At 37.8% G+C, this 24,441-nt stretch overlaps 1 protein-coding gene across 1 annotated transcript in view; it reads left to right on the top strand.

Annotated features, from left to right (window-relative positions):
• The window catches only part of LOC132911516 (beta-1,4-glucuronyltransferase 1), a 37,303-nt gene that overhangs the window by 2,460 nt on the left and 10,402 nt on the right, over nucleotides 1–24,441 (top strand). Inside the window, exons 2-3 of the mRNA XM_060968219.1 lie at nucleotides 13,907–14,886; nucleotides 15,224–15,404. Coding sequence (XP_060824202.1) covers nucleotides 13,907–14,886; nucleotides 15,224–15,404 — 1,161 coding nt within the window. The remainder of the gene's footprint in view (nucleotides 1–13,906; nucleotides 14,887–15,223; nucleotides 15,405–24,441) is intronic.

Genomic DNA, 24,441 nt, shown 5'->3' with positions numbered 1-24,441 from the left:
TAGTAAACGACATGGAGTAAATTTCTCTTTTTCACGCATAGCATCCAAATCGTCCATTATTTACACTCATTCCGCGCTATCGTTACCATATAAACATCTAATCTGCATTAAACGGCAATTCTCCGAAAGAATATTTCAGTCGAAACTATTGTTATATATATAACTATAGCGAATCGTTTATTTTTCAGTATAGTTACAGTTGCCCTATATCCGACAAGTAGCGAGAATATCGGCCAATAACAATCGTGATTTTATGGTATCTGTTTGCATAGCCGATAGTGGCATAGCGATATCGTTGTTTAAAACGAAAAATCGTTATATTGAACGATTTCCGTCGAACATCGACTATGTCGAGTTGATCGATCGCAAATATTTCAAAGGCTGGATGGCTGGAAGCTGGACGAAAAATAATGATGTCGTATCGGTGAATCTGACGCGTCCACGTATTAATCCGGCGTGACTCCTCGGAAATTCTTGAGGATTAAGGGAACAGTGTAAACTCTTAGCTGGCTCGTTGCGGCCCTTTATGTAAATGGATAATAGATCGCCCCAGCACTTGGCCGGGTTCCTAGACGACTAGTATCACCACCAACCTGCATTGCAACGCCGAAGGGTAGTTCATTAACTGCCGGACTCTGGTTCGATGAGAGCTACGGAGAGTCGAATAGCTTTGAAGTGGTGGACGCCTCGAGGGCGTCCACTGCTGAACAATGAGAATTATCTTGTCTTCCTCCTTCCCATTTCCTTCTTTGTCTTCGTAGCCTTTGCATTTCCATATTCATCCCCTTTTCATACTCGTATACGTGCACGTACTGTATATGTTTATATCTAAATATTTGCGCAAGCGCAAGCTGACGCCTATAATTGAGCCGCTTCGGGCGAGAGAACAATCATCGCGAGCATCATGTATGAAAAGCATGTATGAAAGCGATCTTAATGAATCGACGGATGAGAAGTATCGAAGTGTGTCCTCTCGTGACCGTCGCCAATTATTGTGGCCAGCCAGCCAAACGGAATGATCGTCTATCATCGATATAGCTATATAATTATGGGTAGAAACGAAGCGCGAATGCCATTCTCAGCTGTACGTTCAGCCTGGATCGAGAATTGCTCGCTCGATTCGGGGAATGGGAATGTGTGCAATTGAATAATGTGAGAAATTCTGTTTTCGATCGGAGTCCCCTTGCGTAGCAATTGTTAATTAACAAGAAATAAATCTTTTCTTCTAATAAATTCTTGACGAAACATCCGGAACAGAGAATGCTGGCAGAAAACGTGTTTTGATAAAAAGAAATAGAGAAAAGGGATTCTGTTAGTAAACGAGCTGTATAAATCATTCTTTCAGAGGTAAATCGCTTTAAACGAAATAAAAAAATTCACGTTGTTCGTTATGAAATACGCTATCTGCACGAGCAAAGCGAATCTCAGTCATTGTTATCCGATTAAAATCTCTTTTCCTGACAGTTATATGAAATCTGTAATTTTCCAAAGCAACTCTTCGTAATCAACGTAACTTTTTATCTTATTTATATATACAATTTTATAAATATTTCGACGTATGGTGATAATTATTTAAAATATAATTATAAAATATAAAATACAAAATACGATGGAATCACATATCTAGGAAAAGTCGTTGAATTTTAGAAACTTCATTCAAGCTCTATAAATGGTTAATCAATATCTGCTGATGAATCGTTCTAGTCTATCTATTTTAGTTATTTTTCCGATATTTATGCCTAAAATATCGTGTCCGTCTCTCAACGTGATTCAATTCGCACTGAAGTCGTTCTTTCAGTGATGGATCTTACTAAAGCTTTAAGCGGAAGAGAGGGGTAGCAGCTTGTAATCCCATGCGTGACTCCTACTGTTAGTAGCAGCCTCATATCAGATTATGGTTATGGCAGCTTACTTAATGACTCCCTATCAAAATAATTGGTGGCAACATATTAATTGCTCGCGCAGCATAAATAGACCTTGCTGTACATCGAATTGAATACGATGATTCTATTTCAGTCTCTATGACTGGTAGTTAATTAGCAAGTATTTACATATGTATGGCTAAATTGTTTTATCGATCATATTTTGAGTGAATATTTTCAAATGTCGTTTAATACTGAAATTACCGGTTTGTAAAGTATAATTAAATATTCTACACATAAATAATTGCAATTAAAAAGATATGAGAAAAATAAATGGGTATATACGATTGTGTTTTTATCTAAATAATAGTTAATATTAGCTTTGCTACTAAAGCATCTACATAATTCAAGTAATTATTAAAGAAAAAAGTTTGAAATTCGTTATTTTGTTCTGACGTTAATATGCTCTATAAATTAATTTAAAGAAAATTAAAACGAAAATTAAGAACGTATCGCTGTTTTATATATTTTAGACGTAAATAAAGAGTGTATACATCTGTTCGTTCACGGTATCGATTCAGCTTGATAGCATCACCTTTTATAAATCAACGAATATCCAATATATCAGACGTGTCACACGTGACCATAGCAGAGAAAATATCGTATCTCGATAGATGTTGTACATCTTTCGTGTGCCCATATTTTCTGTTCTGTTCTGTTATAAACTGTTCTCTTGTTATTCCTTCCTAACATTCCACGGCATCGTTCTTTGTAAATATTTAATCTAAATCTTCGTGTCTAATTATAATCAAAACATATTAGATACTTTGGAAATTAAATGTATAAATTTTCCAGCTACAAATTAACCATATTTTCTGTTAATAGTCGTATTCTTACAAGTTGTTAAATACTTTAAAATATAAGGAAATAGGAGAAAAGTTATAAATAGTACAGGTTATTAATACGATATTATAGTTGCATAAGATATGAAATTCTAACTAATATTAGATAAATGTTTAATACCTAATTTTATATTTACTGTGCTTAGTCTATACAAAAAATGATCGAGATTATATGATTTTGTAATTCGAACAAACTCTGTCGCAGAATTTCATTGTTACCATATAACCTGTCCCTCACCTCTGTTCCTCCAATTTCAACAGTAGGTATCGAATTCAGAAATTTATAATTCGTCCGTCGCAAAATCTGTATTAAGCCGAATATTCGGCTCTACCATTTTTCCCAGCTCTGCAGACATATTTTTCTTCGAAAAAGAAAAAAAAAAATACTTGTCAAAACTCAGGATTCACAGCTGATCAACGATTCATCGGCAGACACGCGGGTACGATCGATCACTTCGCAACTAGAATACTTTGAAATTCGGTGGACGTGTCCCGATCAGTCGTTGTGCGTGCAATCTATTCGTCTCACAGATGGTATTCTCGTCAGTTTGGAGTATTCGAAATGATTCATTCGACTAGATACGCGTACGGGACCAGAGTGTGCGAACAGGGTGGACGCGATAGATAGATTTCTCTTGTCCGCTTGGTAACTTGTTTGATTTCAATCATTTTCAAGTGTTTTCAATAGATTTTCAAAGTGTTTTTAACTGGAAGGCCGCCAGCGCGACCGGAGTATATTGTTTTATCGTTTCCGAGCGTTTCCAATGGGATCGACGTGCCGGATATACAAATCGAAAATGTTGAATTACATCTAGTGCCGTTGGTCCCATGGTATCAATGGTATCGTCTGATATAATCTCACGCACTCTCACTGAATCATTTTCTCGACGTTCGCTGGTTCGCGCCTCCGTCACGTTGTATTCATTTATTTTCACAGTGAGACGTTCGCCGCTCGTCCATGTTTGATACGATGTTTTTCATCGAACGGAGAACGTCTATGGATTTTGCGTGAAACGCGATATATTTTTCTTCGCTTACCTTGACGAAACGTTGGACTTTGTTACGACCGTTCGCGGAGAGACGCGTTCGCGAGGAAAACGCGTAGCCACTCACATGCTATATTTATTTTTATTTTATTTTTTTTTACCAATAAGATATAACACTTTACCAAATGTCCTTCAGGATAAATTGTAAAAAAAACCAAAATAAAAAAAAGAAACCAAAGGTATAACCTAGCAAACACGAAGATGGCACCCTGCTGGGGGTAGCCACCCACATGCTATATTTATTTTTATTTTATTTTTTTTTATCAATAAGATATAACACTTTACCAAATGTCCTTCAGGACAAATTGTAAAAAAAACCAAAATAAACTAAAAGAAAAAAAAGAAACGTTATCACTATATGAACTACCATAAGAATTTTTGTCTGCAAATCCTCAGAGAGACGCAGTCATTACTGTTTTTAACTGTTCTTAAACTGGCAGTGTTTCACTTACTTCTGTATGCATAGGTAGCGGCTAATTACGTTTGCTTTTCATTAGCTTCCACTCTTATGGCTATTTATTTTTGTACAATCGGCCGAAAATGTAGTTTTTCAGCTGTTTAGCCGTTAAATTATAATATACAACTGTGAACACGTTGCACACACTTTGCTCGTAGGTCAGTTCTCATTTGGTCATTTCGTGCTGCCAAGGGAGTTATTATTTGTACATCGGTGTTTTATTAGAATTGTTACAGAAGCGAACTTGAAAGAAATTACGTTGTTGAACTTTACTTAAAGTAAAAGATTAAGTTCGGAATCAACTGTTTCATATTTTACGTGCAATGTATAGAAGTAGGAAAATTTACATGTTTTACGATAACGAATAAATTAATGACCGTTCTGTGATTGTAGTAGACACGGATTCGATCTATATTTAAACAACGACAGAAAAATTAAACCTTTTTGAAATTTGATGACTGACATACAGAAAGAAAGGGGAGAAAGGAAAAGTAAGGAGAAGTGTTTCTTTAGACTGCTCGTAACGGAGATTAAGGATTTTAACCACTCAAGATCACTTCAATCGCGAATCACGTCAAACATAACTTTTACTTTCACTATACTCATCACTGTGACACGATTTTCGTTTCATTCTTATCTTTCTCTCCGACATTTCTTATTTTCGTTCTTTGACTTCTACATTTAGCCTCAATTTTTATCCCTCAACTTTCACTTTATCAACCCTCGGAGAGTGGAGGCTGACTCAATTTTCACACTTTTCCAAATATTTCACGTTTATTATTTCCTAAGTGACGATATTCAAATAAATTCGTTTTTAAAGTAATTTTTATTATCACAGAGCAATACAAATTCCTTTCGTTCGGCTCTCTGCTCGCTATAAAACGAAACATTCGATATTCGTAACGACCATGTTCACGTTTCCAACAGGCGAAGATTAAACAGTGATAAATTGCTTCTTTGCAATACTATAAAAATACTATAAAAATAAGGCGCTACTTAAGAAGATACGATATTTTCGTCAAATTACGTTGAATGAAACGAAAATATTTCCGTCGAAGAATTACTTAAAGGACGTTAACACCAACTAGAAAAATCGTATTTAGTGTTGTTGTCATCTGATCGTTGTTCTCTGTAAACATTTTGTTTGCTCTATACCTGACAAGTTACGGCGAGTATCGAAGCAAGACGCAATTGAACAACTGTTTCTTCCGTATTCTTCTACAAAACGCTGCCCCTGCCTACTTAGTTTCCGTGCATAACAAAGCTCGCTAATTACTCGGCGAGGAAGCACGCGCCACGCCGCATCTCTTGACACGATTTACACTTCCAGATAGCAAAAAGGTTGTCCGTTGGAGAGACACGAGTTTTCGTACGAGCGCATATTTTCACGACGACAGTCTGTCTGCTTCTTTTTCTCCGGTTCTTCCTGTTCCGGCGTTGGTCTGTTCGTGGCAGATCTGAGAATCACAGCTTGTTTAATTATCTCGGTAATTATGCAAAGCAAATACGTGCGCTAGGGGGAAAATTGAAGACCTGCTAATTACCGCGTAAAGATGTAAGAAAGGAGGCAGGGAGTGCAGGTAAGAAAGAAGAAGAAGGCGAAGAGGAGGAAAAAGAGGAAAAAGGAGAGAAGGAGAGGAAGTGAGAAGAAGAACTAGGCTAAAAGGAACGTGAACGGATGAGAGCGGAAGGAGGAGGGGCAAGAAGGGCAGTCGTTTAATTGCAGCGGTTCACCACTCGACAAAAGTGGCTTTCGTGCTTTCCGGACTACGACAGTTATGCCTGACCCCTAGCTATGAAAAGAAATTCCTTTTTGAGATTCCATCGAGGACGGTTAACTATTTTTTCTTTTTCTACCCTGTTCCACGATTCTTTTTGTACATCCGGAATTGAGCGTTTGCAATTAGCTTGGCAGAAGGAGAACCTTCGAGCCACGGATGGAAATGTTCGCATTTACGCTGCTCGTTTATGATCGGTCGTTGTAGAGTATGCTAATTTGTTACGAGTGGTTTACGTATGATTCGTCAAAGTAGGTACAGTGATGAATATTACATTTGCAATTTTTTCGTTTCACTTACTTTCCTACTTGATTCTTCGTGTTGTCTGTAGCGTAGTATTTCGTTTAATGTCGACTGATATCTCTTAATCGACAGGGTCAATTAAACTATTTGATACATGTTTGATACCTCAAAGGAGGTAATTTACGAAAGCATCTGAACATTTGGCACAGAAAATTGTTATGAATTATTGTATATATACAAAACGCGAATTAGTTACGTTTCACACTGTCGGTTTGCAACAATACCTTTAGTCTATATCGTTACGTTTCTAATTCCATAAAATCGGACAAATTCATTATCGCCATATCATTCTATATCACTTTATCCAGTCTTCTCGCCGAAATCGTTTCACGAACTTTTTAAACGGACGTCTCGACGCCATCCACCGTGAAATCTTCGCCTGGCTATCTTTGCAGCCCGAGGTATTTTCCGCGAGTTCGATAATACGCACGTTTGCTTATCTCCTGGGCGAAAAGTGGCACGAAGGGAACGGGTGCAATTCGTTTATTATCACAAACCGCATCTCTTCCCAATACCTACCCCTTTCATCGGGTGTATCCAAATAGAGGAGAGGCCGAGGCCATAGAAGCGGTTACGTCGTTTCAGTCGTAGCGAGAGAAAGAAGGAGAAGGGAGCGAGAAGAGAAAGGAGGAAGAGAAAAGGAGGAAGAGGGAGTTTCAAAGAATTTCCAATTCTCAGCTTTTCAACACCGCCACCGCCTTCGACGCTTCGTTTGTGCGCGAGAGCTAGAAGGATGAGAAGCGGCGGAGGGTGGTAAAACAGGAAGAGACGAAGGGAATGGGACGAGGAATGGGGAGGGATGAGGATGAGGTTGATGGTGGTCGAAGGGAGAGCTGCCGTAATGAATGGTATTCAGTTTATTCTGGGCTAAGTTACGCTGCCGCCGACGTTGCATCGCGTCGGTACCGGCATCCAAGCACCGAACTAGAAGTAAAATGGGACTGTAGCAAAATTGAAAGGCGGAATTTACCTTTTATCCCTAGCTCCGATCTTCGCAGCCGTTTCCTCCTTTCCCAGCCTATAACGGTTCTTTAACTCTTCCTTCTCTCGTATCCCTTCCCTTTTCCTTTCTTTTTTCCTTCCACTTTCTGCTACGTCTTCTTTCCCTTTCGTTGTCGCTCTTCTATAGGTACTTATGCGCTCTTGTTGCGAATGCGATTCTCCCTCTCCCGTTCTCTCCTGTCTTAACGAGTAAATCGAAAACGTGGAGCAAAAACTCGATGTGTTTTCCATTTAGCGCCTTTGAGCACGGTTTTCAAGGGGTAACCGAACTCCCTGTGAATGTGGTTCCCATTAACGGAATCATCCTCCTTTGCGCTGCCGTCTATCATCGCGATACGCGTTAGATTTTCTGCTTCGGGCCAAATTTAACTTCTATTTGCCGTGAAATACATGGAGAATGAAGTACGTGAGAGAGGTGCTTTGAGTTTTCGGATTGGTTCGATACCGCAATGAAAAATTAAGGGAAATTTGTAGCGGTCAGTATTACTTTCTTTTTCCTCTAACTCTTCGTTATTGTTGGTTAGTTAATTCAATTTTTGGTTTTGCGAAACGATTTCAATTGTACGAAACCACTGTTTGCTTCGTATATGTTTGGAGTTACAATCGAGTAGAATTCTATTTACAATTCAGAATTTTTTTAGAAAATATTGTACGTATGAGCAACGTACGGAATTGGAATTGCGAGTCAATGTTATTTGTAGATGTTCAATTCTGCTAATCTTTTCTCCGATTATGCTTTATCATTTAATTCATATAAAAATTTGTAAACGTATAAAATTTCATCTTCAACGCCTTACTTTGTTTTTGAAAGTTACATATTACTTTACTTCGTCGTGTACGGATATGATCCAAATATTTCCATTTTACAAAACTCGGGAATTTCGAAAATCCCAGTTAATCAATTTTTCCGTAGCATATAAAGCGTTTCTTAGAAATGAAATACGTGTACAACTTGAATCAAATTTCATAATACTAATGGAAAGAATCGTGTAATATATTCGTATTTCCCGTATCGTATGCGCGGTTCAATTTGTTACTTTTTTGACGACGCAAACGGCCAACGTACGGTATCGTTCTATCGTGTAGCAAAAGTTTAGTTCGATAATGCGTGACACCGCGCTTTGGCGTCGTTGCATGTATTTCCTGTATCGTTGATTACACGGTGAAATTGCGATTACAGGAAGGATAGAGTTCCGCACGAAAACATACGGGAGGTACAGGTATAGTGAATCGTGCTTTCAAGCTTTCGTCCTGCATCGTACATTCAGCGCCGGTAAAGCCTGCACTGTGGTTCGTGTGTGACCTAACGAAAGCCCAAGTACACAATTTGATAATGGGTTAGCTGTGTAACGTGCACACATTTGCCAGCCGTGTTACACGCGGTGCTCAGGGCACACTGAATCAGTAATAACAACGTGTTTGCATAATCAATCATGCCCTTTCTCCTATTTCTTCCTCGCTTCGTCTTGTTACGGTGTCATGTTTTGAAATGCGCATGACTAAAGATAGATCATATTATCCTTTAGGAATTTGTTTTCGTGCGAGAATAATGAAATAGGTAAACAAATTTCCGATTTTATTTAATTACCGACTAGGGCTAATAAGAATTAACAAATATTCGAAATCTGTCTTTTTTATTGGGAGAAAAACGTGACTCGTTTTGCATGTTGTTTTGTTTTTTCAATTTATACAAATATACGAATACTAGATATACAATTCCCACTTCTTTCCAGCCTCTGTGTAACTTTTAAAAATATCGCTCGTTGTAACATTAAAAGCTTAAAAGATATTAAGATATTGAAAATATTAAAATACTATCGGTCTTAATTATTATACCTTTATATCTTTAGATCTAACAAATTCTTTTCATTTTGTAGTTATTTCCTATTAAAATATTCTTTCCATAGAGGGACATCGAAATCAAAAAATCAATGAAAATGTTTTATCGTATCCCTATATGTATATATATATATATATATATATATATATATATCCATTGTATATAAATATATATGGTTTTTCAATGCAATAAATAAAAATCCAACGTTAATAAAAAGGATTCATAACAAATTTTAATTAATAGTGATTTCACATGGAATTTATCGGCAAGTTGGGATGACGAAATTTCCACTTGTAATATTTCCGCGCATCTCCATAAATATTGATTATTTGATAGTTTTGTACTTTTTTTAAAAAAACCGTGTGGGTTCATTCAACGTGCACGCACACATACGTATATATATACGAGCCGTTCGTCACGTCATAATAGTATGCAAACGAATATCCCGTAAATAGTATGCAAATAAATACCGTAAACTAAATACAAAGACGTCTGTCTTTCTTCCTTCTTTCTATTTTCCACTGGCAGCCTCTTTTTTTCACGTCGCGTCAGAATAAGTTAATAAGTCTGCGTAAACACGATGGGAACGCCTCTCAAGGTTTAGGTAGTACGAGGGACGGCAGAAATTTTCTCATGTTTTACAGTGCAGTGCACAGTTGTACGGCAGGTTAGTTTCGGCTTGTAAAAATCTCGGCTGTAGCGGACGCAACCGAGTTTTCCACTTTTCTCTCCTTAGGATCGCGTACAAGTAGGCAGAACTGCGACTGCTTGCAGTGTTAAGGTAATGTCACCGTTCCTGTGGCCACTGTACATACTGCATACATATATAGACACATACGGATATATAGTACCGTGTTAAAGTCTTGGGCCATGTTGGATAATGATCTTGGTAATTGTATTGTCAAGGAATATTTCCATATCGAGTTACACGGAAACGAACTTTTAAATATTCCATTCGCGACATTAGATCGATGCATGTGAAACGTTCTTTCAAATAAAGCTTGTGCTACGCGTAGGTACGTATGTAGCTTCTTTGAAACGTCACGTTTAACGAATATTGAATCTAGAAATTTTTCAACTAAAGTTGATATAGTTTCTTCGTTTACAGCTTCGTTTAAAATAATTTATGAATCAAAAAATAGCGCGAGCGAAATGCTACATTTATGTTTTTCACATGTTTTTCTTATATAAGAAAATTACATTAACATTCTGATTACTTATGACGGCAGATATCTTTTCTAACGTTGAATATACGTGATTTATAGTAAAGTTCTTCTTCATCGATGTGCCTGGTACATGATGTAGTTAACAGGACAAAACTTAGTAAACCTGGCAGAATCGTTCTGCTTGTCGAAGAGAGAATTGGCTAGATAATCGCAACATTTTGATTGCGCACATAAAGATTAAATCGTAAGAAGATGCCGATAAAAACACGAAAAGGCAAAGTCACGAAAACACTTCGAATTTGAGTATAAAAATTGCCTGAGGGAAGTGAAGGTTTTATCATCAAAAGCTACTTTTCTGTACGCTCAAAGTGTCTCGTGTGTCCATATATCGCTTAAGGATCAAGGCCTTGCGAGCGCTGTGATCTACATTTTTTCAGGAAATGCGTATATCGTTCCAGCAACGGTAAAAAAAGCTGTTGAGTCAGCGTCTGTTGCTAACCAGCACGTTTGACGCGAGCTTGCGATAGTCAGCGAGAAGCGCGAAAGGCTCAAGCATGCGACAAGGATGAAGATAGTAAATGATTAAAAATTATCGTCGTTTTTACGACGATATCTTTGAGTTATATATAGATGAGATACATTCATCTGCCACTTTATTCATAATTTCCGAATCATTTCATAATTGCATTTATTTATGTCAAGTACAATCGACAGTTATGAAAGAAAGCTCTAAAAGTTTCTATTTTCAATTTATATTTATATTTAAAGAAATAAATTTACTCATGACCAGTTACAATTCAATTAATAAAGCGACTGGAAAAGTTGCTTATTTTTGCAGTTTATTTTAGTATATATTAAATTAATAAATTGTTTAGTTTCTCAATACGAGAAACTAGGGAAAGAACCTGTTGACTAACCAAACAGTTCAATTAATTAAAACTGCGTTTGTTTAGCGCGTCAGAATTTTGTTTAAACGAATTTTTTTCGTTATAATTACAAAGACAGTTGTCTATACATTTTTGAAAATCTGTAAAATTAAAAAATGTTATTTTAGAAAACCTATCGTAGAAAACCTCGGTTAAAAATCTCAATTTGTTAGTCGTCAAAATACGTAATTGTCACATCAAAATTCCATGCATATAGTATACATATACTTCTAAAATCTACAATAAATTACATGGAAGATAATCAGAACTGAACAAAGGGTTGTTTCATTAAACTACACGGGCAGTTGTTACTATATTCTGGACAACGAATGACTCATAAAAGGAAAACAATTCCCAGACCCAGGGACGATGAGTCTGGTAAATACAGCACGATCCTCCAATGGGTCGTGTGGAAGGCAACGTGTTAATACAGACACAGCGCGTAAAGATTGTCAGTAAATGGAATCATATACTGCACGTGCGATCGGCGGTGCAAAAGTTATACGCGATGCTTTACACCTAACTCAATGAAGATAGCATCGTTGGACATGGCGATTATCTTGCTCGAGGTGCAAACTATTTTGTTCATTAAATACTTGGCCTGTTCTGACGTCATGGCTTATATATGAGCGCGATTTTAACGGGCCCTGGGAAGTCGTACGATCCATTATCGTTCTAGCCACCGTTCTGTTTCCAAGCAAAATTTCCCCGGATTCCTCCGGGAGTTCTGCCGTGCATTTTGGTGGCTGCTGCACGATACCTACAATCTGTTTCTTCCGATTAGCAACGTAATTGCGCTATTATTAGGAATGTTGCGGTCCATCTGTACGACTCCTACATATTTCTAAGGTATTTATGCGGTTGCAAACTCTTTCTAGGAAGAGTATTCTTCCAGAGTGAAGTAATTTCGTAGTTCGCGGACAGATTTAACGTCAGAACATCGTTGAAAGAGCATTTAACGATGCTATAAATGTGTATAATTAAAATGAAGATAGAATTTTTATTTATCAATTGGCGGAAAGATATTGTATTTTCATATTGCGAAGTGTAATACAGCGGGACTTTAGTTTCTTGTATAGAGAAGATGAAGTGAAAGAATTGTAAAATGAAACGAAAGTATAATGTTAGGGGAATGGTAATAATAACATGAAATTTGTAAATAATTTATTTTGTTTCCAATAGTACTTTCTTATCTTTTTTTAAACAGATCGGATCGAGTGGTGTTTATAAAATTTGCGCAAAATAATTGTTTAAGTTGCTTTTTATTTTATGCACGGTAGCGGAAATAGAATCCTTTGAGACGAGGAACGTTTAATGAAGTCTTATCATGGAAGAGAAAGATACTATTTGCGTAGTAGAACTTCATTAAACCTTGCAATCCCTGTAGGTTACGTAGGAACGTTCTGTTTTATTGTTTTTATCCTCTGAAACACGATTTTATAAAAGTCATTCCACGTTTCATCAGTCATCTTTTCAGACACGATATTTTTATTGCTGCGAGCGCTTAAATTTAAAGTTAAATATATTTCATGAAGCAAATTGATATAAATATATTTCATTTATTCCATACGTTTTACGTTCTTTCAATTACATCGTATTTACTATTTATCTATCTCTTGTTCATCGAATTTTTAATAATTTATATATATATGCTTTTAATGTTAATAGATATATTTGATTATAATTAGTTATATATCATGCAGCATATACATATCTAGCATATATCATATTTGTTAGGAGTACAAAATTATTAGTAAAAATTATAACTGGGGGAAGAGAAGTTTGATAATTGCAAGGAAGATAAAATGCAGTGACGTTGAGTTAGATTTTGAAGTCTCCCAGTTCACGAACGTTTGATATTTTATTCTTGCATTTCTGCTGGTAGTAACAAGAAACCGACGACGTGGTAATTAGGACGATAAAACAGGCAAGCTGACTCTGTTTTAGACAGACCCAATATACCGTTGCCAAAGACTTCGTTCCTTATCGTAAAACTTGTTTATTCAGTGTTTTGCAGTGAAATAGCTGTGGCACGATTTTTGCTTGGGAACTCTGGTGAACAAACTTCGAAAGTCATAATCGCAGCTCATATTTCGCTCGACCTTTAAGTTCCGTATGATATAAACGATACACTTTCTTTATTTTCTCTTTGCACTTCCTATTGCTGAGAATATGCGTATTTTCGTTCTCTTGTCGCATATAAATACAATATTTTATACGTAAAAGCTTACAATAAAAAGTGTTCGATCGAGAAAATCGTTTTTCCGACATTTACGTACTAATTGGTTAGGTTCAAGTACATATATTGAATTTCGTATCGTTTGGTAGTTTGCCCGTGCGAATACACAAATTTTAGAGTAAGGAAGCGAGATGTAGAATCTGAAAAAAACAAATGTTTCATCGGAAAATGAGAATACGTCTAGATACCTTTTGTAGCCAGTGTACCTTATTTGAGCAACATAGAAAATAACATTTCGATAAAAAATCTATTCGTCCGGGAACCAATAGTTTGCAGGGAACGGGATCGCGTTAATTGCTTCATTTTCGCATATTCTTTGATCACCATTACGTCAAGGTAATCGACGGTTTATTAAACTAGCGAACTTTCTGACTTTCATATGCAGTTGGGATGTCGACCATGGAACCTCAGTCTGACCAGCGTGGTTGTCCTGGCTCTCTCAAATATGCTATTGACTTTCCTGTTGCTGCAGTCGGAAACCTGCATCCCGGACGAAGTACCCAGGGATTTGGAATCAAACGCTGTAAGCGAATGGAACCTCGCTACCTTAATCAAAGAGCAGCAGGAGCAACAGCAGTCGGACTGCGTTACACAAGATTACCAACCGTTGCCAGCTGACGCGAATGGTTTAAAATTGAACATAAAGCTCGGCAGATGGGACGCTCGTAGAATGTTTCGAACGTTCGACCACGTTCTCGTTGGATCTAGTTTCGTCGAGTTATCACAGGCGTATCGTGTTTGCCTGGCCACACAGAGCTCGGTCGAGAAGCTGCATTCGGTCGTTCAGGCGGCTCATCATTGGACGGGGCCGATGTCGGTGGCTTTGTACGCAGCTGGTGACGAAGAGTTCGAGGTTCTTCAGAAGTACCTGATTTACCTTAGGAAGTGTTACGAACCGATACGGGAAAGAGTCGCTTTTTCCTTGGCTGTGCCAAGGGTTAGACCGCCGAAGAGGCAGCCGCGAGAATTCGAGCTGCCAGAGGTGGTAGATTGTGCCAAACCAGAGGGAACACTGAACGAGTTGATGAACGGGATTTCCAACGAGCAGACAAACTGGCGGATACGAAACGTCTATCCCCAGAACCATATGAGGAACCTGGCGAGGAAAAATTGCCAGTCAGATTACGTGTTCTTGACGGACGTAGATATCGTGCCGAGCTTTAATTTGACCGGCGCTCTGGACGAATTTCTGAGGACTGATACCTGTGATAAGTGCGCCTACGTGATACCGACGTACGAGCTGGACTCGCGCGTCAGATTTCCACAAAACAAAACGGAATTGGTTAGGCTAGCGAGAAAGGGACTGGCCAGGCCTTTCCATCAAAAGGTCTTCATCCATAATCAGTTTGCCACCAATTTTACAAGGTCAGTACTTTTCAATCATTTGTCTTTTAAGTCTTTCAATCGTTTGCAATTTTATCTATTAATTTTTTCTACTGTTCAAAAGTTTGCAAAACTTTACGTTCGAAGAAAGTATAAAGGAATTGTTATCGGTATGCGTAATTTTTTGTTTCAAATTTTATGCAAAAGATTTTTTTCAAACGTTGAAAGTTTTTTCGCGATCAGACAGAGCTACGAAAAGGACTATATATCGGCGTTAATCTTGCTAATATTTTTATTAATTTTTACGTCTTTTGTTACTCTCTTCCTAAATAACGAATAATTTTATATATTTATAACGTGCATACTCTTGTTCGTTTAGGTGGATACTAGATACATCTGCGAATCATAAAAACTTCGGCAACGTAAAAACTGGCAAGGTGTACATCAGTCACGATGTGACGAACTTCGAATTCCTTTACGAACCATTTTACGTGGCAAAGGATATTGTCCCGGCTCATGACGAGAGGTTTATGGGTTACGGATATACCAGAAACACTCAGGTATGTATTCCTCATGCTGCTCTTATTCTATTCTATTCTATGTATTTTTCTTTAGTCGATAATGTCGTACTAGCGTAACAAATTATTAAGACATCGAACTTCAATTATGCAGCTGCAACTCGACCAAATAGTCATCGAATATTAAATAGAATTTTGTAACTCCTTCGTTCGACGGTTCTAATTCTTTCACGATCAAATTTGTTTTTGGCCGGCGAGAAAAATTATTTGCTCGTTACTTAATAAAAGCAGAGATCTATTTCTTCGAACAGTGTTTCGATAGCGCTTGAATAATGTTGCAAGCAAAGCATAACATATTAAGACTCGAAATCAGTTCTTATCAACGATAAATACATTGGTCCTTTAATTAATCAACAACTTGCTAAAGTATAACGTTGTTGTATATAGTAGAATGTTATTAATATTATGCGTATATGTAGCATCGAACGTAAAAGATCTAAGATATAAAACGCGTAATTAATTTCTGCGATTTTACTTTTTCGATGTCAAGGAAATTCGAAAATGTATAAATTCGTGCACGAACCGCGCGATTATAAAACGTGATGAAATGATAATATAATATGAATTTATATTCACACAACCGTCGTCATGGACAGAATGACGATTAACGAGAATCGGAGGAATATCGGGAGGAAAGTGATCGAGTGCACCAGAGACACACGCGGTAGTTCGGAAGTATGAGCAACTCCCACGCGCCAAGGATATTAATCGAATTACGTATTATCGTTGTAGGCGTTATCGCGCTATGGAGGCCCATTTTACAGTACAAGCATTATTCAATTTAAACTTGATACGTTTCTCGCCGAACGCTTGTATATCGAGTACGGACGTTGTTTACGTTTTAGTGTCCGGAAACGAGCTAATTCGCGTTCCAAACAACACTTTCGTCGCTCGTTGATGTTTTAGAACGAGCATCCAATAATTTGTTAAGCTTAGGTCGACTGGAGACTCTCCCAATCTCCTCGAATAGTTTGGAAACTTTGATTGGATTTTAAATGACACGCTATCCTACTTATTATTTATACCATTTAAATACTAATTTATTAGTTTCGAGAATAATAAGTTTCGGAGCATTGAGTGGTACTTTCATATGGCTACAAAAATTTGCTACTATGATAGCGAAAAGTAGAATCTGATGGAAAAACACTTCATTCGAAAGTTAGAGTATAGGCCATTTTTGTTGTAAAAATTGGTAAATTTCATGTTTAACCATTTTTAACCTGTACATAATGGTTTGTTTATTATTGGGGTGAGATTTACTGCGCACGATCGAGCTGCATATTAAAATATCATTTGTATGCTTTATGGCGGCATTCGACAGCAAAATACCACTCGACACTAACTTCATAAAAGATATAACTTAGAAAACACGAAGCTGGCACCCCGCTGGGGGTAGCCACCCACATGCTATATTTATTTTATTTTTATTATTTACCAATGAGATATAACACTTTACCAAATGTCCTTCAGGACAAATTGTGAAAACCAAAATAAAATAAAAAAAAAAAAAAAAAAGACATTAGCGCACGAATTTGACAACAATACAGGCTAGCGCACTAACTAAGGAGACTACAACAAACAACACCACCGCACCTCAGCTTTTTCCTGAAAACATTGGTATATTACATCAAAATGGAAAAGTACCTTACCTATCCGTATTGTGCCGGTACCACACACACATACACATACTCACACGTACGCAAAGTGCTGCTAGAGACTATGAATGACACGTTCTACGTGTTCTACGTTACGCTCAATGCATCACAAAAAAAAATTCGGGACTCGAACAAAACTTCTATATCTCTCGTGCCTCGTATGGCAGTAGAATAAGGTCGCATAGGTCAGACAGCGTAGCAGTAGTATCTCGACCGATAAATCTTCCACTTTCTAGCACCATTACTCCACAGTGATTTCCACGCGATTTCCCTTCTACAATAATTTTACTCCGAATTCTAAATAAAAAATGTCTTTAAATTACTTTTCTGTCGTAAGCTTTCTTTTACAACATCCTTCTTTTACCTTTAAGACGCGTAGGTATTCTCGTAAGGCGACGTTATTACCGATCAACGGTGATAAACTAAACCGCAAAACCTAACGATACGAGAGAAGGCGTGAAAATGCATGTAGACACGCGTGATGCGTCGTACCAATGGGATAAAGTATCGAAGTTTTTCCAACAACGTCGACGTTCACGGAATGGTGCCGTTCGGGCTTGCCTCGGTGGAAATAACGAAATTCCATCGCGCGGCGAAAATCCGGACGGCGACTGTAGTTCGCCGTATTCGTAAAAGCAAGTATGCCGCAGCGACGGCAATAAAACGGGTATAAATCTACATGGCTACGTAACGTGGTAACACCGGCGCGAAACAGGCGTACACAGGCGCGAATGTAAGCTGGTGTACGGTTGCAAGCGTAACACGCTCTTCGTGCCGAGAACTACGTGCCCCGTACATTGGTATTCGCGTCTTCTCTGCGGTTCGTTCGCACAACATCCACTCCCTACGGAGGAATGAGAATGGATATCGTTCGCTTTTCCTACCCTCTTGTATTTCGTTGTACTTGAACCCACAGCCGCCCGCCTGTTCGTCTCTCACCTTCGTGATCCGATACAATCCTGTAGCGCTATTTTTTCGCCGAGCAACCAGTTTTCCTCGACCTTCGTGCTCCTCGGTTTGCCCCGTTTTGTCCTTTTCCCTCCTGCCTGTTTTGCTGCACCTATCCTGTTTCCATCCGTCGCCGAACGCATTGCATACCAGCTTTTTTTCACCTTTTCGCTCGGCACGCACGTTGTTTCGCCGCCTCCGACCAGAGCAACACGTTTCCGGCGCTTCGCGTACGAACGCCGAGATAAAATCGAATCGACTTTTCGGGGTCGGTGATCCGACACGAGACTCGTTGTATTTTGGGTTAGACAATTAGGTGGCTCGTGAATACGATCGATGGTAGTCTTTTAATAGAGTCTTTTAATAGAAATCGTTTCAATGAATAAATGGAGTAACGTTTTTGTTTATTCCGGTTCAGTGGAATGCCGGTTCAACAATATGTACAAATTAAACAAATATTTGATCAAATATTTCACATTAAATAATACTTTAAGTCGTCAAAAGCTAACACATTTCAAGACCACAGGCGAGAAATATATGTCACATCTTTTGTTCTTCATATGAAAGCGATTAAATATCCAATACTTTGTCAACCAATCACGCACGAATTAAATTGTCTTTTTACTACGTTTGGTTATGGAGTTTTCTTGAAAAATATTTACATCAAAAATATTAAATCGAAAGATATCGATTTTACAAGTATTAATTATCACATTTTCCATATTAGATATGCCATTAGTATTTTCGCAAAATTTCATGAATTTGTCATCTACTGCTAAAGGTTCGTATCTTCGAACCGAACAGCTCGTTCTGTTTCTTTTAAATTATGTGATTTTCAAACACATTCTTTTAACTATTAAATAACACGAAGATGAAGAAATCTTCAGAGTCAATTTTTGCATTGCATTTGCCAATCTTTGATCTCGGAAATTTACACAACAAACAAAGATTGCGTTGTGAATTATGCATCGAGTTTTCAATCGGTATTTCTCACTCAAAGTCTGTGTTATCGATTCATCTTTATGAAAAATGAAAATCCAACAACGGAACATTTTACTCGCGACTCTTGTCCCAACAATACGATCGAATGCACACGCGAAGGAACAGCTCGTGAGCTATGCTTTTCAAAATATTGCACTCTCGCACCAAACGTCTCGTCGTCTCAATGAATTTCGAAGCGACTCGTTTCAATATTGATCTTTCGACGTTCATTTCGAAGATTGACTTTCGATCGGCTATGAAATTGATTGGACAGCGCGGAATTCCATAGCCGTGAGTGGCGAGACACGCGAGCGTGTCCGTGGTACGGTCAGGCCGCGTGCAGGTAGCGCGATTCGAAGGAAAGGAAGATGCTGGTCGGCCTCGTTTGGTTCGCTCGTGCTCGTCGATTGAGCGATTACGTTGGCGCGAGTCCTCAATCAGGAAGCAACTCGGCTTCAATGGCACGATTCGACGATTCGAGTTCATTGAAAGTGAACGAAGCACGAAGTTATTTCTACGGGTCGAGGGAATCCCTCCCTTTCTCTTTCTCTCTCACCGTTTCTCTCTCTTTTTCTTTCTTTCCTGGCGAATGAAATTTTGTCAAAAAAAATTAACTACCAAAACTATATTAAAAGTTTATCAGGTTGATTCGTTGTTTCTAAAAGCGAGGCGAGGTATTTTGTTCGCTCTTATGCATCCACTTCTCCACGATATCCCTTTCCTCTCTTTTCTGTTTCCTGCTTATTAGTCGGATAAAATTGCCAGTTGAATGCCGGCTGCTATCGATATGTTGTAATTAACTCGATTCCGATAAAGACGTTACCGTCGACGATGAACCGTGCACGAGTATCTTCAGATACATCGATACAGATGATCCAAGTATTTTAGAGCGAAGAACAGACGCGAATGAGAAAGATGCTCGTGAAAATTGAAGTTTCATGAAAGTTCTCGATGGAAATCGAACGATCGATACTGGTGTAGTATCGTGGACAAAAAGGTCTAAAAATATCGGGTAAACCATAAAAATCGTGGCGAGCCGAGGTGTCGACAGGCCCATCGATGTGTCGGGGGTCCTTTAGTTGAAGAGTTTCGTGGAAAAAAGGCCAACGTGATTCTGGTCACGAGCGGTTGCGTAATGCGTGCGTGGTGAGACTGAGACAAAGGGACAAAAGGGATGCTAAGGCAGAGAGACAAATTCACAGTCAGTGTCAGTGGAGAAGTCAGAGAGTGTGAATCGAGAAGTCAGGGAGTGCGAGTTGCTTGCGTTGTCGAGGGAGTATGGTCCACGTGAGAGAGAGAGAGAGAGAGAGAGAGAGAGAGAGAGAGAGAGAGAGAGAGAGAGAGCGTTGGATCCGTTGTGACGAGAGTCGCAAATTAATTATTGAGTTGTCTAAAGTATAGTACGTTGTTGCGATTAGTTCATGTTAAATAACTATCGTTTCTTGTCTAATCAACGTCTGTATCAATCATATATTCTCAAATAAACCATAATTTATTATTAGTATTATTCCCGATACTACAATACATCGTTTCGTTAAAACATGTTTTAAATAAGGAATTATGGAGAGATGTTAGAAAAGAATGGACTATGATCAGAAGAGACCCACAACTTTGAAACTTCTTATTGATGTAAAGTATTAAAAAATCAGTTATCTATAATTTGTAAGAGTTCCAATTCATTGTAATTAATATTGATCTAACTTTTGTTATACTTTATATGTCACTGCTGAGAGAAGATAGATTTATAAATAATTGCTTACACTAATTGTCCATATATCCAATATATATATATATAACAAAATCAGCATTACTTCATGTTAAATAACTGTCGTTTCCTGTCTAATCAACACCTGTATCAATCCATTCTTTGTAAATAAACCATCATTTAATCATTCATATAATTATTAAGCAGTATATTCCCCGATACTACACTAATTATCAGAGGCCGACGTATTTAACGAAAGATTTATTGTGCTTGATAATTATGGATTGACTATGATAGTAATCGTACGCAATGGATCTCGTTATTAGCAAGTTTTATTAGGGGAAAAAATTGATTTCAATACGCTCCTTTCGTGTATGAATAACGCGCGTATATTATACAGATGCTAACTCTGATGGATATTCGATTATTGTCGTTCAGTGAACGTACTAGATGCTTTAACCATCGTGTTCGATAGATCCGAATGCTCCTGTTCGCAATTAGTTTCGTCACGAAAAATAGCTTATTGTCATTGTCATCGTTATCGTCATCGTACGATGTTTATTAACTTCGATATAAATTATTGTTGATAAATAATAATTGCTTCCATCCTGAACATATTCGTCACTGTCGTATTTCCTACGTATTACCGAGTGCGAGATCTGTTCTAATTATACACGGCCGCGATAATGACAGTAATGAATTCATGTATCGAAGAGTTTATCACAACGACCGTTTCGTGTATTTTATTATATTTAATCATTTCGATATACAATATGGTTTGTAAGTGTCCACACACTTTACTCGATTTGTATCAACGGTGTCTTAATTTGATCAAAATGTAAAAATTAAGAATGAATTAATAATTGGCAATTTGATATTTTCTACGCTCGCGGCAACAGCATATCGGTTTAGAAGAATTTTTTTAATGTAATTCAACATCTACTAATTAAAGAACCGAAAGATGAAAAACTTGTCAAGTAATAAAATACTCGCGCAAAGCTTTGGTGTACGTTCTTAATAAACACAACGGAACCTCAATTATATTTCTCCGTCAAATTCTTCCATCACATTCATCCACATTAATTATACATTCACGTCGAACCATAATGGATCAATTTATCCTCTTTTGCAATTACTCGATTCCATCAAGAATAGTCGCTTATATCTCCTTAACAGAGTTTACCGACAGAAATCCTCGCATTAAAATCACACGCAGAGATCTAAGCCCATCCATCGCGTCGAACCGGACGAAATGCAGGGGTTTCGCAGTCCGCTCTTCTGCCTGTGGTGGTTTTATTCATCGGCACACCTTCCGCCTCCAAGTTCGTTGATGTCGGTGGGAAATGTAAGATAAGTGTAGACACGTTACAGGGAGCCGCCTTATTCGCCAGGATTTATACCGACGTGCGATCGCATAAAACTCAATTACCAGATTTACTCGCCGGTTTCACTCGCCAGTTTCACTCGCCGGTTTTAGTCCCGTAGTTTTCACCCTCGCCGTTCTGCTATCCCGTTGAAAAATTATGCGTCGCTGTTTACCAAACTTCCCAGGTCCTACGAATGCATCGTCACGCGTGGCCCTAATGCGTGGCCTTCGTACGAACGTATTCATACGGGAAACTCTGACGAGCGAGGGTCGTGCCATTTCGAAAAAAAAAAAAAAATACATTTTCTGCTTCAGCTTGAGTACATGGTCGTAGATCAACCAAATGGAACTTTGCCACAGTTAAACGCAAGTTTTTCAGGCACATGTTACAAATTTCTAGCTTGGATTTGAATTATTACGTGGGCTTGCGTGGCTTATGAGAAGAGATGAGATGAGACGAGGTTTCTGTGAGGTCGGATTATGGGATATCTTTTTGCAATACGGTACAGAAGATGGGGGATATTGAACTTTACGTCTGATTGAAAGTAAACGATACTTAGATTTTTTTCGAGTAGTACGCCCGACATGTTGCTACGTATTTTTTCTTTTTATCACATCAAAAATCCATTTTCAAAGTTTGCAACGTGAAACGATCATATGCTGTTATCGTGGATGTCGTTATTTTTGTCTTCGTTTAAAGGAACTTGTAAACCGACAGAAACATAATCCTCTAACCGCGGATAATGTCTTTATCCCCTCGTTAAATTTAGTCATCCGAATTCTAGGAACACAGGAATCGAATAAAGTGTGTTGAGTGGTAGCGTGGTATGTCATGATCGTAATGGACCGCGGTGGAAATAGTGGGCTCCGTCGATGCTGAACCGTGAAATTAACCCAAACACATTTCCCCAAGGCACACGCGATGTAAAACAACCCACGTTCGATCCTATTTCCTTTATATTTCATCTGCGACAGACACGAGTGCAATAAAATTGCGATTTCTTGTCAACGATAATCTAACAAGCCATAAACCTAAGATTGTTTCTTTGAAGATCGTTATCTTAGAAAGTCTTGCTTTTAATTTTTTTTTTTATAAAATCTGTTTTTTATATTATCTTTTAAAGCGGGGCATCGTTCAGGTTGGATATAGATTATTGATAATCGATCGTTTCAAATGATAGATATTTCGAGGCTTAAATTTAAATAACGTTGCTTTAATGGTTTTCATATAAAATTGATGGAAGTAGTCGTAAAACATTTCAATTTATACTCCAAGGTTACGATTTTTTAAAAGTAAAACTCTGTTGCTCTCTGTACTTTTATATTTATACTTTATGGTTCTTTGAAGATTGAGTTTCAAGCTTGGCCAGGAAGAGTCGCACGTTATAAACCTGTTGAACTTTAGCAGCACCGCTTTCCTTCTTCGATAATTTAGAATATAAACTACGGCGTGTTTCATAACTATAAAACCACTTAAAGATTTTCGATTCTTATATGTTGTGGTTAATACGATACGGAACCAAGTATACCGTACCCGAGATCTATAGATATCGAGAAATAATTTATTATGCTTTTCTCCAGAAAGAGGAAGACTATATTCCCTGGATAGAAGAGAGGTGGAAGTTTATTCTAGTTTCATAGTTATAGAATCAGCATAACAAAATATCTTATTATTCAGATATTGAACTCGGGAGACGATAAAAGCAAATTTGTTTAAGGGTAGCTCAGTATCATGCGGCTTCACTTTCTAATCTAATGAGATTTTGACTTCTATTTTTTCTATTTTTTTGTATATTTGGCGCAGATTATAAATTTTAAATTGTACGCATTTTTTACTAGAAGTATCGATACATTAATAGCGCAAATTTCCTTTATCGTATAAAGCATTAAGTTAAATGATTGTTTATAACACAGTCCATCGATAGCCTTTTCTAATGTTACAGCAATTATAGTAAATGTCCTGAGACTTTAAAGCTGGAATATCGGATCTGTATTAAGAAGTGAAATTTTTAGTTTCGTACCTATGAGATGCAGTGTATACTGAAACTCCCCCGGTTATAATTCGCAAGAGAACCCGGTGCACCTCTACCGAACGTCGGGATGATCACCGTGGAGGTTTTAACCGGTACGAATCCGGCACTACTCGGCGCCCTCTCCCCGGAGGGCGCGGGGCGCCTATGAAGGTTTCCTTCACGAAAAAAAAAAAAAAAAAAAAAAAAAAAATAAAAGGTGTATACTGAAACTAGATACAGAGATTTCCAAGTATAATAAAGAAAATATAATAGACAGATTATAGCTTTCGTTTTCGTTTCCTTTCTCTTTAATTTTTCCTTCTTAACTACCTTCATCATCCGCTGTAATTTC

The sequence above is a fragment of the Bombus pascuorum genome, chromosome 1 (assembly GCF_905332965.1).
Source record: "Bombus pascuorum chromosome 1, iyBomPasc1.1, whole genome shotgun sequence".
Classification (NCBI taxonomy): domain Eukaryota; kingdom Metazoa; phylum Arthropoda; class Insecta; order Hymenoptera; family Apidae; genus Bombus; species Bombus pascuorum.
Note: the sequence above shows the minus strand (reverse complement) of the source record. Positions and strands in the feature narration are given on the sequence as shown.